Source organism: Scleropages formosus, chromosome 19, assembly GCF_900964775.1.
Source record: "Scleropages formosus chromosome 19, fSclFor1.1, whole genome shotgun sequence".
Classification (NCBI taxonomy): Eukaryota; Metazoa; Chordata; class Actinopteri; order Osteoglossiformes; family Osteoglossidae; genus Scleropages; species Scleropages formosus.
This window is the reverse complement of record NC_041824.1, coordinates 24,779,776-24,798,683: the sequence shown is the minus strand read 5'-3', so window position 1 is coordinate 24,798,683 and position 18,908 is coordinate 24,779,776. Positions and strand designations below refer to the sequence as shown.

Sequence of the window (18,908 nt, the reverse complement as noted above, 5' to 3'; positions counted from 1 at the left end):
TAATAAACATCTAGCTGCCACAGACACCATATCACAATGTAACTCGATTCTCAGAGGAGTAGTAATGAAAGTGTCCAAATGAAGATGCTTTTCACAAATAGCAGAACTATTTGACTGTAAGCCCTTGCGTATGGGATTTCTGAGCCAGTGATTTGCCACTTTGACAGTCAGTTACACTAAATTAATGACATGCTTTACAAATGAGTTACATGGTACTCGAAGGCAGGACCAGCAGCCATTCAGCATTGTGTTAACAGAGATAATGTGCAAGGCTGTCATGTGTCAGTCATTTAACAGTTGTGACATTTTCCTTTTCTCAAGAACCATTACAAGTATGGGAATTACACTATGTGATTACAATGTGCATTCACTTCAGTTGTAAGAATGTAACCTCAGATATATTTTTCTCTAATGTTTACAGATGTGTATTTGAAATAGATTTTAATCAGCGATTGCGATTTCTGTCTGGAAGGTTTTGCCCATGTTCATGAAGCAAACTGTAGCCCTGAGCTTTTCCCGCACCATATTAATGCTGCAGGAGACATCTTGCGAGACATCTTGCAAACATCAAAATAAAGGACTTTTCTGCATTTTTACTGTCCACCCCACATCATAGAATAAGTACTCCTTGGACTGCCATTCCTATTCTTCAACTTCCTGAGTTCATCAGTTTGGATGTGGTTTTTTTAAATGTATGGAATATTCTTGTATTGAGCATAATGGTAACTCTTTGTGAATGCAAATTACTGTTGTTACAGCAAATAAGGAAATTTATATATTTTGTTTTATTTGTTCATTTTTTTGGATTTGCTTTTTCTAAGCTGATATATTTGTTATTTTGTGGTTGGTCAAACTCGATATTATGCACAGAAAATCAAAAAAAATATTAGATGGTCTATGTATTTATTAAAAAAATAATAAAATGGAATTGTTCTTATTTTTCCAACTACTGTTCTAAAACACTTGTACTTAAATATTTAATATTTCTTAATGAAGTATAATAACTATTAGAAGCATATTACTTATTACATATTACTTTATGATTTACAGTTACAGTATTATATACTAGTTGTCTAGATTTTCTCTGACTCCTACAACGGAGCATTTGTCGATTCCACAGCACCACTGAAACAATGCTCACATGGGGCAGAGGGATCAAATCTTCGCATAACGATACAACATTGTCTGTTAAAATGTTAAATACATTCATTGAAAAGTGTTTGCGTATTAATTTTTTCACTTCTGTCCACAACTTCGGTTCCCTGACTTTCCGGTTTACGTCATCATAAAGCGCCGTTGTCCGTTTTGTGTATCATTAAAATTCGTCCCTCTGCAAACAAAAGTGAAGAAGAAAGTGATTTAAAGATAGTTCTGTTTTTAGTTATACGTTACTGTCGGCATTTCTGATGTCTTCTATTAGGTAAAATGTGTAGTCTTGGCTGGACTCGTTCTGTGCTTCTAATTAAAGCCCCGAGGCGGATAGTGCGCCGTCGCCAGTGAAGATGAACAGCGTGGGCGAGGGGTGTACGGAGCTCAAGCACGAATAGGACCTGTGCTTCAGCCGCTGGTTCGCCGAAGGGCGACCGCGACAGAGACCCGTAACGAGGTGTTTAAAAAATATCAGCTGTGCATTCGGTAACACGTCACGAGTCCTCTGGAATTTAAATAATACAGAGACATGCAAATCACACGTCCGTTTATGTCGGTAGCAATTTATAATAATAATAAGAAGAAGAAGAAATCAGTTACTGTCCTAAAAGCCCAATAATTTCGGCTGAATTCCATAGCGGTGGCGCAGCGCCGCTGTAATGAAGATTCGGTGTGCGCATGCGTGAAAGGAGAGCCGGTGAACGGTTGACTTTGTGCGGTCGGGGTCGGAAACCTTCGTTTTTATCTTGGTTTCGTTGATATCAGTATATTCTTATTGTTAATTCTGATTTTGCGCCGCTTATAGCGAACGCGTTTAGAAATACGAAAAGTGTAATAATCTTGTTTCTCTCACGGTTCTTTAATGATGTGCATTTTTTATTATTTTATTTGCACCTATGACGTCATGTAGAACAGTGACGTTTCGCGCCACACATCCAGTTTGATATACGATATGTACAGTACTCATATGTCATATATATACAGTACAGTACACGTGTCCAGGAGCAGTGTAGATGTTCCTGAAACATGCTCTTGTTGGCTTCCTTCATGTTCACAGAAACCCATCAAGCCAAGGATAAAGAAATTCCAGTGGACGGTATGGAATTCATGGGACCCAACAAGCCAGGAAGCCAGAGAGCTGATAAATGTAATATGATCAGAATATTCAATATGATGCTGATGCTGATGAGAATGCTGGATACTGAACACTCGTCTGTGTCTCTGCTACACAAAGGCTTTCCATTGTGGCTTTCACAGTTATTATGGATCCAGTAGTAACAATTTTTGGGGAATTTGTGTGATATTTGCAATAAAAACGTGTTTTAAATATGAAATATGTACGTGTTTGATTCCATATCCTCTAAAACTCCAGTCATTCCACCTAGTGCTTTATTATAATTTTATAAAAGCTTTTGAATTCTTTAAATCGGTATTAATTGAATCCTTTAATACAGTCATCTGAAGGCTCGGAACTTTATGTACTGTTCACTGATATTTGTCATTCGAATTTACCCTGTTTTATGGAGTTTCTTTTTGTGTTTTTTCTTTGTTTTTATAACAATACTGGACAGCTCGCAGTGTAGTGGTTGGCGCTACTGCCTTTGAACCCCAGGGTCGCGCCTCAACTCCGGCTGTAGTACCCTTGAGCAAGGTAATTACCCAAAATTTCTCCAGTAAAATTACCTCTGGAATTTAAATAATACAGCGACATGCAAATCACACGTCCGTTTATGTCGGTAGCAATTTATAATAATAATAAGAAATCAGTTGTCCTTAAAAGCCCAATAATTTCGGCTTTACTGTTTATTTACCCAGCTGTATAAATGGGTAAATAATTGTAACCAATAGAGAAACGCGTAAGCTAAATGAATCAATGTAACAATACACAGAAAAACTAAAGTATCACATACATAGTGAACAAAAGCCGTGCCTGCTACAGAGTTCTAACGAAAATTTGATTTTTTTTCATTCTTTATAAACTTTTACAAATCAAAGAAATAGAACGCACTAAAGATGCTGACCAAACATGTAAAAAACATAGTTGCTCTGATCATGCACCACGAGGAGAAAATATTGTGTATTTCGATGTGACCCTCGCTGTGTGAGAAAATGTGACGTACAGAAGAAATTATAGAAAAAAAGTGTTCGCAAAGCAAATGTCTTCGGTGGGAACATAAATCTTTTGTCCATTTAATGCGGTGACATAATCGAAAACTATCCATTGTAGTACATGTTTACAGCGCAACACTGCTGTGAACACACACACATCTTCTGAACCGCTTGTCGTGTGGTGAAAATGGTGGCTTTTAGGTTTCTTCTAAAGCACTAAAACTTCATATTTCAAATGTCAAAGTGTGACCATAAAAATGTGGTGACAAAGGGGGGGAAAAATAACTGCGCCCGAACAGGGACTTGAACCCTGGACCCTCAGATTAAAAGTCTGATGCTCTACCGACTGAGCTATCCGGGCTCTTAGTAAAAACTCCAACTGCACCTATTTAGTACGTCATGAAGCAACTGTTCCTTTTCTGTTATGAATATGTAATTATTATAAATTGTATTTGTAACATGGATAGTTCTTTTTGTAATACATTCTACCACAACCGGGTGCTAAAACAGTAAATACACGGGCTAAACAATTCCCTTTGTAAAACAAGACCTGGCGGAGGCCGTATTACGACGAGCTTGAAATGGCGGAGGGTTGTGATCCGGCGACGTCGCACAATTTACAGGTTTCTTCTGTGCGTCAAAGTGAGCAGTGGGACGCTTTCGGTCGCGTGCGCGAGGATGTTCCCTATCACGCACAACACGTTCACTTCGGGCCTCCGGATCCTCGTGCTGCAGTGGCGCGCGGGAGCAGAACGTGTCACCTGGTGCCGTCGCAGACACGCGATAGCAGGCAGCAGTGGTTGCGCTTCTAAGGTACGGTTCCTGTTACTTTCGCTAATTAGTTGTGCGCGTACAACGCAATTGTCAGGTTTTCTGTAGTCTAGAGCTTAAGTTTAGTTACTAGTTCTTCTGAAAAGTCTTTCTGTGGAAAATTGTTCCCGACGTACATGATGATGGGACACTGCTACACCTTCGAAAATACCTTACTAAATGAAAGAGAGGCAGTTACGATACAGGAGCTGTTTGATTAAGAGTTGCAGCGCAGTGTGTGCTTGTGAGCTATATGGCTTTGCTTGTCTGCAGTTTTACGTTTACATGTTAACTTTTTTGTATTCGCGTGGGTGCGGTGGCGCAGTGGGTTGGTCCGCAGTCCTGCTCTCTCCGGTGGGTCTGGGGTTCGAGTCTCGCTTGGGGTGCCTTGCGACGGACTGGCGTCCCGTCCTGGGTGTGTCCCCTCCCCCTCCGGCCTTACGCCCTGTGTTACCGGGTAGGCTCCGGTTCCCCGTGACCCCGTATGGGACAAGCGGTTCTGAAAATGTGTGTGTGTGTGTGTGTGTGTGTGTGTGTGTGTGAACTACATGTGTTGTGCGATGACGTCATTAGTTTGTTTTAGGTTTCGGTTACCAGGTGCTGTGGTCAGACTGTTAATAGTTACGCATGTTTGTTTGCTTGCTTTGAGTTGTACGTCACTTGGAGAAAGGCGAAAAAAATAAATCTAAATTGATTTTATTAACTTCGGTTTTTGTGCCCGTGTAACCGTCCGTTGAGCCTGTTTTAATCACTGCACTTCATTCGAGATAATGTGATTGCTTCCCTGTACTCTCAACAGCACTTGTGGATCTTAACAATTTTGAAGTGATCTTGGGCACCACTGTGACAATAATAATAATACATTCAATTTCAGGTGCCACAGAAACCAACCTGGGAATCAGTGGGAGAGGATCATCTTCCCCCAGTATGTGCCTAAAACTGTCCTCCACGTGTCGGCTGCTACGACTTCAATCTATGCAAGTTAACCAGTTTTAGCCTGTGCACAGATGAATGGTATTACATGAATGCAGTTAAACGTGTTAGTCTCAAGCGTAAGTGCTCCACCAAGGAAATAAAAACCTAAAATTAAGCAATTGTGATATGACATGGTACTTTCTCATCTTCAGCCAACAAAGGTTCCTCCAGACCTTGTGGACAAGCTGGAGCGACTGGCTTTGCTGGACTTCCGAAATCAGGATGGAGTAGACTGCTTGGAGAAAGCCATACGATTTGCCGATCAGCTGCACGTTGTGAACACAAATGGAGTCGAGCCAATGGACTCTGTTCTTGAAGACCGGTAAGGGCTCAATATTCCTTCTTGACCGTCCTGTATATATGCATTTTGCACATAAAGCCTTTAATGGCTTGAGTTAAACCAGTAAACTTTTGTGTTAATGAAATACCAGATTACACCTGTCTCTTTGGTGTAGCGAAAAAACATAACCAAAGGGGCTATGAGGGTTTAGTGTTGATAGCACAGCTCAGGGACCGTCACATTCCATGTACCCCATGAAGAAGGCATGTCCTTGTGGAAAACCAAAGGAATTTGGTGTATTTAACATTCTTTCTTTACTCTTTAGTCTTTCTCCTTTGTTGTTCTGAAAATTTAACTTACTTTAGGTAACACAAAGCTTAAATCATTACTGATTTGCTTCATATCTTTCTTGTGATGTCAGGATTTTAATTGTCTCAAATATTTATCTCCAAATATAGGGTGCATCTCAGAATTGAGTGAATAGGGTAATCTTAGAGATCAACTGAAATGGTTAATTTCTCCTGCCTTGCAGAGCACTGTTCCTAAGAGAGGACCATGTAGAGGAAGGGGACTGTGCAGAAGCACTACTCCGGCTCTCCAAAAACACTCTAGAGGGTTACTTTGTGGCACCACCAGGTAAGAAAAACCTATGAGCACAGTGCTTATGAGTGAGGGGCTGCTTTTTAGAGCTACAAATCTGCACTTTCCTGAAAACCTTTACACTGCATGGTTCCACATACAGATGCTATACAACTGTCCGTGTAAGTTTCTTGTCTGGTGCATTTCTCCAAAGCAATTGGAAGTTACAGAAATTTTTAAAGTTGGATATTTCAGTAGAAAAAATTAGTCGGCACAGAATAATTTCAGCATACTTGAGCCATACTTTTATAGTCAAGCTTAGCTAAATGTTAGAACATGTATCAACTGTCACATTCCATGTCCTTGTGGAAAAATATACTGATTTCAGTGCATCTAACTCCTCATCTCGTTGCTTTTTTATTTCCACTTCATTGTGTCACATGAAGGAGTGGTGGAAGAGAGCAAAGGATAGGCAGATTTAAGTTTCCAGGGTTCAGTATTGAGTGTACTTTCATAGCCCAGGTGCATTGTGGTTACCCTGCATTTTAAACCACTGGAAGAGTCAAGGCATTGCAGTCTACATATAAGTAAGAATGCTGACACTTTTATTTTTTATAAAACAAACCACTAATATATTTCATTTCTCCACCACAACAGGTAACATCCCACTCCCAGAGAGAGAGGATCGTGCTGCATTACTAAAACATTCAGAGTTTTGATTTTTAGAACTGCTGCTTTTCATACAGTACAGATTTCAACACACAAACCGGAGATGTATGGTTTAGACCATTCAAACTAAACCATAACTTAACAAATTAATGGAAATTGCCTATATTTTATTCATAATCACAGGTATTCAAATTTTTGGCACTTCAGGAATACAGTGGTTTACAATGTATTTAATGTAATTGAAATCATGGAGTGGAGTATCTGGAAGTCCTGGGACTAATCATACTTAAAATATATTCCAATAAAGACTGAAAACTGAATATTTAAATGTAACATTTGGTTTTCTGATGCTCATTTTGTGTCATTCCATATATCCATTACATAAATTCAGATTTTTCTGAGGGAGTGAAAATATCATTGCACCCCTTTCACAAATCATTGTCATGTGGAGGCATTTAGTTTTACAGGTGCCGTACTACAAAAAGTTGGCTTTTTGATGTTGGGACACATGAATGTACCACTGAACAGGGTAAAACATCTGAAATGGGAAAGTCCTGGTTCCACCTTTTAAGTGAGGGGGGAAATAATTCCTTCATGCACATCCAGTACGAGACACAAAAGACAACTGCAGAAGAGGGCGTGTAGACTAGTTAAAATGTTTCTGATCGGGGGTTGGAGGAAGGACAAACTGTCCAGAATCAAAAACTATAACATGGTGCGAGATTCAGTGCAGTACCAATTTAAGAACAGAAAGGCTATGGTGGGTCAGTGTCCACGACATGGGGTTCCCCCACACTGCGTCATGACTGTTAGAGAATGTGACCGCAGCTGACAGTGAAGTGATGGGTCGGGCTACCCTTCCACATGGATACAGCCTGAAGGTCCCCTCCTCTCTTCTGCCACTGCCTCTATCTGCCGTGAACACCTCAGCAGAGACGAGAGGCTCAGGACAGAGCTGGTTATGGAATGTTACACGCTAAATCAAAAATAATGGGGGGGGGGATACCACACACACGTGCACATACACACAGGGAGAAAAAAGTCACCAAAAAAACTGGTTGTTGCCGGTCCTTGGGCAGGTTTACCGATAGTGGCGGGGGGGTGGGCTGTGAGCCTGTGGTGGGAGTCGACGGGGGGGTGGACTATGATGAGACATTGAATGGCGGTGCAGGGGTGGAGACTGGTAGCGCGGTGGTGGGGAACCCCGGCTTTGGTACAGGGGACTATACCGCCCCTGGGATCTGGATCGGGACCTTGAGCGACCCCAGCTGGCCCCCCTGTCTTCGTGAACTCGAATGAACGATGTCTCCCCCTGAAGGACAAACAGTCATCTCTTACAACAGGCTCCACCACTGTCCATATTTAACCAAAACCTTTGACCAAGATGACATATGGTAATGATTTACTGATCTCTACAGCAGGGTACTCTTACTGCATTGATACAGGGTAACTTTATTAAGTACACAGTCCCCGAGTTACGAACGTCCGACTTATGTGCAACCCGTACTTAATGAACCACCCCCTTACTGACCGGAAGTTGATTTTGTCATCCTTAAGTAACAATCGAATGAAAACTTCATAATTAAGCCTATTATATTAAAAATTAGTTATTGTATATGTCCATCGCTGCAGTTCGTGGTGTTTCAGGTAAGTGCAGTAGTGTTGCTACCGCTTTTCCCGACGCGCTTTCATGTTGTGTAGCTGTGCGGATAGACAAACGGTTGTGTGTCTGTGTAGTTGTGGGTGGTATTTTTTTTGTTTGTTAAATTGTGTTTTGTGGTTCATTGCGGCGCACGTTCTCCCGAACAATTGTTCCCGTAGCGGGGAGTGGGCATGACTCTGTCAATTGATTAATTGCATCTGTTTGGTTGTTTGTTTTGGTCACCATTGTTGGAGTAGTTTCGATTTCGATTAGGCATCTCAGCTGACACGAATCAGCCCAGTTTAAATAGCGGCTGGTGACCCGTAGCGGCAGCAGCAGCCTCTTGGCGCAAAGACGAGGGAGTCTACCTGTGGGACTCCACCGAAGAAGGCCACCGGTACCGTGTTCCGCAAGGGATCATGTGTCAAACGTCAACCATCAAAGTCGCCTACGGCAACCGAGCCGTGCGATGTCGCCACCACCGGACACCTGGACACTCTTGCGCTACAATAACCTGGTTTATCCTCGCCTGTCAAACCCTCCATCCTGCTTTCATTTCTCCATGGTACTCTGGAACTGCCAGTCTGCTGTGAGAAAAGCTGACTTCATGCCAGCCTACGCCTCCTATCTCTCACTGGACCTCCTGGCCCTAACTGGAACCTGGATCACCCCAGACAACTTAGCCACACCCGCAGCTCTCTCCACTAACTATTCCTTCTCTCACACCCTTCATCCCTCCGGCAGAGGTGGAGGCACAGGCCTGCTCATCTCTCCCTGGTGGGAATATTCTGTTCTCCCTCTTCACCTGCATGATCTGTCCTCCTCTGAATGGCATGCTGTCTCTATCACTGCCCCAATCACTCTTCTTGTGGTTGTTCTTTATTGCTCTCCTGGCTCTCTCAGCTGCTTCTTCGATGACCTTGACATCTTGCTGAGCTCTCTGCCAGGGGACAATGCTCCGTTGATTCTCCTGGTTGACTTCACCTGCATGTTGACGACATTCATGCAAGCAGCCTTCTGTTGCTCCTACAGTTCTTCAATCTCTCCCTGTCCCAATCCCCTGCTACTCACAAAGCAGGCAATTGTCTTGACCTTGTTTTTTCCCGCAACTGTGGCTGTCCCATCCTCTCTCTCACTCCGCTGCATGTCTCTGATCACTTCTTTATTTCCTTTCAACCCTGCCTCACCACTAATTCCCTGCCTCTTTCTGCACCCGTTGTCGCCTTCCGCCACAACTTAAAATCTCTCTCACCTTCCTGCTTTGCCTCTGCTACGCTGTCCACTCTCCCTTCTGCTGCACAATTCTCAGATCTATCAACAGACAATGCCACTAAGATTTTTCTCTCTGCCCTATCTTCCACCCTTGACCCTCTCTGTCCACTGTCTTCTAGACAAGCACACCCCAATGCCACCTCAGGGCTGTCCGATACGTTACGAGCCAACAGGACTAAACTCTGGGCTGCAGAGCGAAGATGGCGAAAATCCAAGACTCACTCAGACCTGGATGCCTACCAGTCACTCTTGGCTACTTTTCACTCTGCTGTCTCTTCAGCTAAAACCTCCTTCTACCACAACAAAATACAGTCTTCATCTAAAAAACCACACAGACTCTTTGCCACCTTCTTATCCCTTCTGTGTCCTCCACTGCCTCCTCCTCCTCTCATTGCTGATGACTTTGTTTTGACTTTATCTCTGAAAAACAAAGCAATCACTGACAAGTTCTCAGCATCACCCTGCCCGGTTCGCGTTGGACCTCCCTGCAAAGCTACACTCTCCAAATTCAAGCCGCTCTCCAAATCTGAAATCTCCGACCTCCTCTGATATCACACAGAGCCACCACCTGCTCACTTGATCCAATCCCATCGACACTCCTATAGAACATTTCTCCGGAACTCTCCACCTTCATCTCTAAGATCATCAACTCCTCGCTCTCCTCTGGCTGTTTCCCAGCTGCCTTCAAAACCACTTTCATTTCATCTCTGTTAAAGAAACTCTCCCTGGATCCCAATTCAGTCCAAAACTACAGACCGGTCTCCCTCCTCTCCTTCCTGTCTAAAACTCTATAGAGCAGGCGGCCTATGATCAACTATCTGATTTCCTCACCCAGAACCATCTCCTCGATGGATATCGGTCTGGTTTCAGATTTAGTCACTCCACGGAGACAGTACTTCTGACAGCGTCTGATGCTCTCCAGTCGGCTAGAGCCGCCTCCCTCTCCTCAGTCCTCATCCTCCTCAGTCTGTCTGCAGCATTCAACACTGTCAACTACTGGATTCTACTCTCCTCTCTTAGTCAGCTTGGGATCAAAGGAGCGGCACTAAGATGGTTTGAGTCCTACCTATCTGACAGATCCTATCAAGCGGTCTGGCAGAGCTCTCATTCTTCTCCTCTGCCTCTCTCAATCGGTGTCCCACAGGGCTCGGCACTGGGTCCTCTTCTCTTCTTGATCTACACCTCCTCCCTCGGCCCGGTCATAGCCTCCCATGGATTTAAATACCACTACTATGCTGATGATACCCAGCTCTCCCTCTCCTTTCCACCTGGATCGTCAGACATTTCCGCACACATAGCTCTGCCTGTCGGACATCTCTGCATGGATGTCTGATCACCACCTCCAACTCAACCTCTCCAAAACAAAGATTCTTCACCTCTCAGCTGGCCTGTCCTCCTGTCACAATCTATTGATCAAACTGGACAACTCAGTCATATATACAGACAATATATATGGATATTTATGAATAAATACAGATATATGAATATATATTTTTGGATATAAATGAATAAATATATATGGACTGCCAAAAGTTAATTTTTTTCTAATTCCCTGTCCTGGGAGTTCATTTATTTTCCTTTTCTCAGTTTTCAGATGGTCTATCTCAGAGTAATTCCTGACAAACTGCCATTGTTTTCTGTGCATTTTTAACACTTTTTTACTTATGTGTGCTGTCTAACTTTGTTGGAAAGATCACTATATCAAGAATGTGTTGTATTGTTAAAATGTTTGTTTCTTTCCACGGTAGGCTGATATACTGATTATTTCCTCGCAACCTTGTAAGCTTTTTTGTCTTTCGCAAAACTATGCCTTGTAAGTCACCTTTGGCAAAGGCGTGCACTAAAATAATAATGATAATAAAATGCATATTATTACAGTATACAGAGTAAGTACATTGTAATGCATATAACAGAAGTCATCAACACAAATGTAGACATGGCACAATAAAAGCACCCACTGAGCTTCTTATTGCACCATTTAAGGATTCTCTCTCAGTTCTAAAGATGTAACCTGTTCTAAGAGAGGTGAACCTGAGCCATGCCTGGTACAACAGAAAGTTCCTCCATACCTGGTGTGAACGGAACTCTGTCCTATCCAGCCTGCGCAGAGCATACTCCATGTCTTCTCTCCGCAGGAACTCGACGACTCCCTCACCGTCCCGTTGAACATCAGCAAAGCACACATCTCCTGCTTCCCTCATGTGATCCTTTAGGTCCTGCCAGCTTCCGGTTGGGGGCAATCCTAAGCAGGATTCAGAACAATGGCCTCAATACCGCTGACATATTATAAAGGTGTGCTGTTCACTGTCAAGAAATATGAGCCACAAAAGCATTAAAGAAAAGGCACAGTTGGTTTACTATACTGAAAAAGACCAGTCTGCAGTTTTAAACCATTGCGCTTTGTTTTATTTCTATGTATTTGACCAGTCCCTCTTAAGAGTTTGGAGAGATAAACCATTCAAGATTCCAGTGTTCCTGTCTGCTTTACCCAGACAGTAAGAGTGGTAGATAAAACACACAGGTAGTTTAACTGGATTATGTAAATCTTGATAAATGTGTCATTTTTACTGAATAAACAAAATATTGTGTTCCAAATTTTCTTCATGCAGACTAGTGTTTGCAACTTTTGGAACTGAAATGCAAAATCTTATATTGAGAATTGTTTTCGTAATAAACCTTGATAATGCAAGGTGCTCCTTAAGGAAATACTTCAGCCAAATATACGTTGTAGAAAAAACTGAAAAATAGCAACTATTTCAACTTCAGTGCAGTTCATTTCATTTCAGTATAGCACCCTTTGCAACTCGTTGCTTCATGAACTAATGCACTGCCTTCTTCATGCCCTAATGGCCTCATCCAAGTTCAAAACACAGCCATCAGTAGTCCAAACAAAAAAGTTACAATACTGTTAAAATTATCTCCCTCCCCACTTATTTTTGACCAAAAAATGAAATTCCTTGGTTTTTCTGATAGGTGGTTTTAGGAAAACCCTACTACATTTGAAACAGACAGGCGTTTTAAAGAGGTCCCCCAACTACTATCTAAAACACCTAAAAATAAACAAGCTTTACTTACCAGTCACTATTACTCTGAACTCAGACCTCCTAGTGGGTGGTCCAAACCTCCCTCGAGGACCCAGTCCCATGGGGCCGTTGAATTTGGACGCAGAGGAACGGGGATACTCCACACGCAGCTTGCAGTCTCCAAAGCCATAGCCATTCCTCCCATACACAGCATCTTCAGCATCCCTAGAAAGGATTTTTTAAATGATGTTTTAACAAAAATGTAAAACATCCTAGCACCAGTGTGATACTGAAGACTATAGATGCTTTTCTACTAGATGTCTAGAAGAACTAACCGTGGATCCTCAAAGCGAACAAAGGCAAAGGGAATTGTTCCCCTGTTGTTCTTCAGCTCGATCTCCCGAATTTTGCCATATTTGTAGAAGAGATCCTCAATATCCCTCTCCTGCACATCAGGTGGAAGGTTCCCTACATAAATCCTTCCATCAGCCATGGCTTTGCTGTAACTGGCCCTATGAAAATCAACCAGAAACAATTATGTGGAAATCTAAGCACGAGGCTGTATTTTGACTCACAACGAGAGGATTTTTCTCTGGGTAATTCATTGGCACAAGGAAACACCTGAAATGACCACAACAAACAAAAGTGCTTTCATAATTGTGTTTATATCTAAAGCTGTTCAGCAATTGCAGAGAGCACTTCTGTATACCCAGAGTTGTCAAATGAAAAAATGGCAACATACTGACTGTATTACAAAACAAATTCATGTAAAAACATGAACTAGTCACTTTAAACACAGCAGTAAAACACCTGATGTAGCTATGCTAAAACATGTACCTAATGTGAGGTAGGCATTATGTGAAACACTATACAGTTGACTCTTGAACAACGCAGGGAATAGGGGCACCAACCTCCCGCGCAGTTGAAAATCCACATATGACTTTTGACTCCCCAAAAACTTAACCACTAACAGCTTACTGTTAACCAGAAGCCTTACCGATAACATAAAAAGTCGACTGACGCATAATTTGTATATGTATTATATATTGTATTCTTACAAGTAAGCTAGAGAAAATGTTAAGAAAATCATAAGGAAGAGAAAATACATTTATGGTACCGTACTGTATTTATCAATACTGTAAGTTTACATCACCTGTCTGTCAATACCTACATCAATATTGTTACATGATAGACAACACCATAGATGTTATATGTATTACATGTATATTTTATGGTAGTAAATGATAAACTAGTATCTACATATATTTTATGCATTCATGACATACCTTTTTCTTAATTTTTTTTAATATTTCTAGGACACACAGATCATCTGTGGGTTTTTTCAAATTGTCGCAAATCTCCAAAAAATTTTCCAATATATTTATTGAAAAAAATACACATATAAGTGGACTCACACAGCCCAAACCCGTGTTGTTCAAGGGTCAACTGTCCTTTGATGATGCCTTTGACAGCGAATGCCTTTGTCCAAGGTGACTTACATGGAAATACAGTGCTTTACACCACACTACTTGAAAAGAGTTTATATTGTCAATTTCAGTGTTTCCTTGTTACCCGGTGAATTAAATTGAACAGTGTTTCGGTGCATTTCAGTACAGATGTTTCTGTGGCTTCCTCAGTCAAAGATGCTGGACTAGTCTGATTTCACAACAAACTGTGGAAATCAAACAAGACACTCAGCTTTAAGGGTGAGCCACAACCTTCAGGAAGATCCTCAGGATCTCAAAGCTTTTAAATATATGTTGTATTTACCTAAAACACCCACAACTGATTAACTGCGCTTAACTTAACTCTATCATAAATAAAAGCAGGAACATTGACTTGTGGAAAAACTGTAGTAATAAACAAAAAGGACCAGGCAGCTATGATCCAATTTCCTTCGCCCCTGGTTTGTCTCCAGTACAACAGCACATGATGGACATGTTCAGGGACAGATACTAACTATAACAATTAGTCACTAATTTCGTGGTAAACTCCATCTGACAGTGATACAAGCCCTTAGAACTGCAGCCTTTTTGCATGCATGATGAAATCACGTAGAAATTCGTCAAGAACTGCATCCCTGTGCTGTGGAGCTCTGCTGGGTCAGCCCTGTTATCTCTAGTCTAGACGACTAGTTTAGCACTGGTCTGGTTAGCACTGGTTAACTGAGCTTCGACGACGCCTGCAGCTCTGCACAGCCTTCTTGGTCACTCATTAACATTCAGCATAAGCACATCGTTTCCTAACGTGGCTTTCATGGTGGTCGCCGTACGGTAAGATCACCCATCGGTCACTTTTCCATGTACAGTAAAATGGTCCATTCGGCATGTTAGTCCCCGCGCTCTTAGTCTTGCGTTAGCGCACACCAACTCAACTGGCCACACAGCTCGTGCTCTCCAGCTCTCTCATCTTCTTCTCTTTCCCCCATCTAAATCATTCACGAAAAACTGCCTTTCTCCGACATCTGACATTCAGAATCGTGTTACTTCGGTTAGAGGAAAAACCGCTTGAATTAGACGTTTCTCACATACCTGTGCCTATTATTGTGAAGCCTAGCTATGTGTGTGTTTTTGAAAACCCGTCTTTGCTCTCTAACCTGGAAGAGGAAATAGGTTCGTGTCTATGTGTAGCCCCGCCTCTAAAAAGGTCATGTAGGAGACGTCACTTCATGTAATTTTCAAACAGTAAAACTTCTGTGTTTTTAACAAATAAATGTTCGTGCGACAGTGGAGAAGTTATCCCCACGACTTCGATAAACAAGCAAGCAAACAAACATTAATTTAATCCGGGTAAAACAGCAAAAGTTTTCCCTTCTTTCAGGAAATGTCCTTTTGATACCTGTCAATTTCATGGTGTGGATACTCACTATTTTTCTATGCTATGATACAACAGAAAATTAACTACAAACCACAATCTTGTGACCACAAATTATGTGGGTCCATCATGCTCTTTTACTAATTTGAATTCACTCACACACTGTAAGTGCAGTTCAGAGTCATGAATTGACCTGGAACACTTGACTTGGCACCACTGGGAGTTTCACAGCTGAAGTGTGTGCATTGCCTTCGTGTCAACAGTCATAAACTTTTCACACAATCCTGTCATTGAAAGGGTAATAATGTAAGGAAAAATGATAGCCTGTTCTGGTCAGTCTTTCCTTTAACAATATTTTTCCACCATCTTCCATTTTGAGTATCATATAATAAAGACTGATGTGAAGATACATGTTTACTAGCCAGAGACAGCTAATTTCATTGTAAAGTACTGCAAGCACTGAAAGGCCATTTTTAAATTTTAACATCAGTATTGCTCAGACCAAGTATTGGATGCAGCAAAGAATGTGTCTTCTCTCAATTTTTGTTTGTTACTTTCGTGGCCAGGTAAAGGTGTGGTGTGCACTGCATTTAAAGGGTGTTTTGGTTGGGTACAGCAAGGTTGTATGTGGCCTTGTGCCTCCTGGAGGTCCTGGTCGGATGAGGCTGACTACACTGATCTGCATCTGAAAACAACACAGGATCAAGGTCAGCACCTCCAAATTGCATGAGGAATAAAGTAGATTGTCCTCTTAGCCCCAGCGCAAGGAGTTTAATTACATCTGATTCTCACAGACCTTTTAAATGACCTCCATTTAAGTATTGAGGTGTAATATATTTGCATATATAGCTGCAATACATACACTGATCAGCCAAAACATTAAAACCACGTGCCTAATATTGTGTAGGCCTCTCTCATGCCACCAAAACAGCTCTGACCCGTCGAGGCCTGGACTCCACAAGACCTCTGAAGGTTTCCTGTGGTATCTGGCACTAAGATGTTAGCAGCAGATCCTTTAAGTCCTGTAAGTTGCAAGGTGGGGCCTCCATGGATTGGACTTGTTTTTCCAGCACAACCCATAGATGCTCGATCTGACTGAGACCTTGGAATTTGGAGGCCAAGTCAACACCTTGAACTTTTTAACAATTTTGCAGTGTGGCAGGGTGCATTATCCTGCTGAAAGAGACCACTGCCATCAGGGAATACCGTTGCCGTAAGGGGGTATATGTGTTCTGCAACAATCTTTAGTTAGGTGGTACATGTCAAAATAACATCCACATGAATGCCAGGACCCAAGGTTTCCCAGCAGAACATTGGCCAGAGCATCACACTGCCTCTGCCGGCTTACCTTTTTCCCATAGTGCATTCTGCTGCCATCTCTTCCCCAGGTAAATGACGTACATGCATTCAGCCGTCCACATGATCTAAAAGAAAGCATGATTCCTCAGACCAGGGCACCTTTTTCTATTGTTCCATTGTCCAGTTCTGACGCTCACGTGCCCATTACAGGCGCTTTCGGTGGCAGACGGGGGTCAGCATGAGCACTCAGACCAGTCCGCGTCTACGCAGCCCCATACGCAGCAAGCTGTGATGCACTGTGTGTTCTGACACCTTTCTATCATGGCCAGCATTGTTTTCAGCAATTTATGCTACAGTAGCTCTTCTGAGGGATCGGACCACACAGACTAGCCTTCGTTCCCCACGCACATCAGTGAGCCTTGGGCGCCCATGACCCTGTCACCGGTCCACCGTTTGTCCTTCATTGGACCACTTTTGGTAGGTACTAACCACTGCATACCGGGAACACCCCGCAAGACCTGCTGTTTTGGAGATGCGGTGACCCAGTCGTCTAGCCAACATAATTTGGCCCTTATCAAAGTCGCTCAGATCCTTATGCTTGCCCATTTTTCTTGCTTCCAACACATCAAATTCAAGAACTGACTGTTCACTTGCTGCCTAATATATCCTACCCCTTGACAAGTGCCATTGTAATGGTATAGTCAATGTTATTCACTTCACCTCTCAGTGGTTTTAATGTTTTGGCTGATCAGTGTATGTGCATATTACACCTCTGTTATCTGTAGCCTGAACAACATCACAGTTATAAAACGCAAATGAAAGGACAGTGAAAAGAGATTTAAATGAACTTGTACCTTTCACTTCCTGTTGTACACATACTTTGTAGGATTAGTCATATTTTTAACAGTTGTTTTTTTCAGTGAGTGTTGCACAATCATATTTGAGATCAGTGTCAAACGTCATTGTACCTGGGATATCCCCGTCACGTGTTTTGGCTGTAATGTGACACATGACCCATTGATGGTCTAATCTGTGTTCATTCTGTTGTAAATATGGTTAAATATGTTGAAATACTGAGACATTATTTGTGGTGGCAGGCAGAAGTTAATGCCTTGTAATCAAATGAGTGGGATTCCTGCTCCGCTGTACTGCCCTCGAGCCGTATACGTACCCTCTAATAGAATATGTACTTGTTCTTAGTAAGAATTACCCACCTCCACCAACAGGCAGCTTACTGTAAACAGCTTAGTGATGTATACTGAACATTGTAAGTGGCATAGACACTAGGTGGCGTAGTAGTGAGAGCTGCCACCTTGTTACCAAAGTTGTGTGGACAGCTTTGGGAATAAGCTATAGGGTTAAAATGTGGTGAGCTGGTAGTGTAGTGGTTAGAGCTGCTGCCTTTGACTCTAAAGGTTGAAGGTTCAATCACCACTTCTGCCTGTACCTGTGAGCAAGTACTTACCATAACTACACACACCAATCACCTGAAACTGCTTGTCCCATACAGGGTCATGGGGAGCTGGAGCCTAACCTGGCAACACAAGGTGGAAGGCTGGAGGAGGATAGGACACCAGTCTGTTGCAAGGTACCCCAAGTGGGACTTGAACCCTAGTGAGCAGGACCTGGTCTGTGCCACTATGTCCCCCTTTTACCCTAAAGTGCTCCGGTAAAATTACCTAGCTGTACACACACACACATTTTCAGAACCGCTTGTCCCTAGCTGTACAAATGGGTAAATAATTATAAGCTTGTGATAGCTGTAAGTTACTTCAGAGCAAAGCATCAGATAAATGTAAAGGACCCACGTTCAAAACCCACTGCCCTGCTATGGTGCCTCTGAGCATGGTAGTTACCGTGCTGTACAAATAGGCAGATCACTGGAAAAGGATAATGTGGTAAAGTACTTGGGAAAACCTAAGAATAGGCAAGTGTCAGCTTTTGGACAAAAATAAAAGCACTCATTGCTTTTAATGGCATATATTATTGCTTAAACTTTACATAAACGTTGTTGTATGGAGAACTATAGGAAGTCAGTGAAAAAGGTGAGAAAATCAGTACATTACATGCGTGAAAGTAAGGATTAGGTAGGTCAGTGAACATTATCCCTGAGGTGGCGAAGCTTAAAGCGCAGTTTTCGTTTTGTTTCACTGCGAACTTGCGTCGCGGAGGAGGCGGGGTCCGGGGAGGGAGAAACAGAAACCGAAAACGCAAACCTTAGAAAGGAAAACGATACCAACAGCGGTTGTGTGCAAAGGGGTGGGTCTCGAACCCTTATAAAGGCAGT

The 18,908-nt window shown here is 42.3% G+C and overlaps 2 protein-coding genes and 1 non-coding gene across 3 annotated transcripts; 1 reads left to right on the top strand and 2 right to left on the bottom strand.

Annotated features, from left to right (window-relative positions):
* Window positions 1-3,546: 3,546 nt before the first annotated feature.
* On the bottom strand, window positions 3,547-3,619 carry trnak-uuu (transfer RNA lysine (anticodon UUU)). Its single transcript has one exon. It is a non-coding gene; the product is annotated as a tRNA-Lys (tRNA).
* A 166-nt stretch (window positions 3,620-3,785) lies between these two features.
* gatc (glutamyl-tRNA amidotransferase subunit C) lies at window positions 3,786-7,532 on the top strand. Its single transcript, XM_018748933.1, has 5 exons — window positions 3,786-4,071; window positions 4,943-4,993; window positions 5,196-5,365; window positions 5,856-5,959; window positions 6,560-7,532. The coding sequence occupies exons 1-5, from the start codon at window positions 3,937-3,939 to the stop codon at window positions 6,619-6,621; spliced, it is 522 nt and encodes a 173-aa protein (XP_018604449.1). The 5' UTR covers window positions 3,786-3,936; the 3' UTR covers window positions 6,622-7,532.
* Window positions 7,533-7,640: 108 nt separating this feature from the next.
* LOC108932495 (serine/arginine-rich splicing factor 9-like) lies at window positions 7,641-15,102 on the bottom strand. The gene is made up of 5 exons (XM_018748932.1): window positions 15,040-15,102; window positions 12,844-13,020; window positions 12,561-12,733; window positions 11,555-11,727; window positions 7,641-7,883 (listed from the first exon to the last, which is right to left on the bottom strand). The coding sequence occupies exons 2-5, from the start codon at window positions 12,999-13,001 to the stop codon at window positions 7,653-7,655; spliced, it is 735 nt and encodes a 244-aa protein (XP_018604448.1). The 5' UTR covers window positions 13,002-13,020; window positions 15,040-15,102; the 3' UTR covers window positions 7,641-7,652.
* Window positions 15,103-18,908: the final 3,806 nt, after the last annotated feature.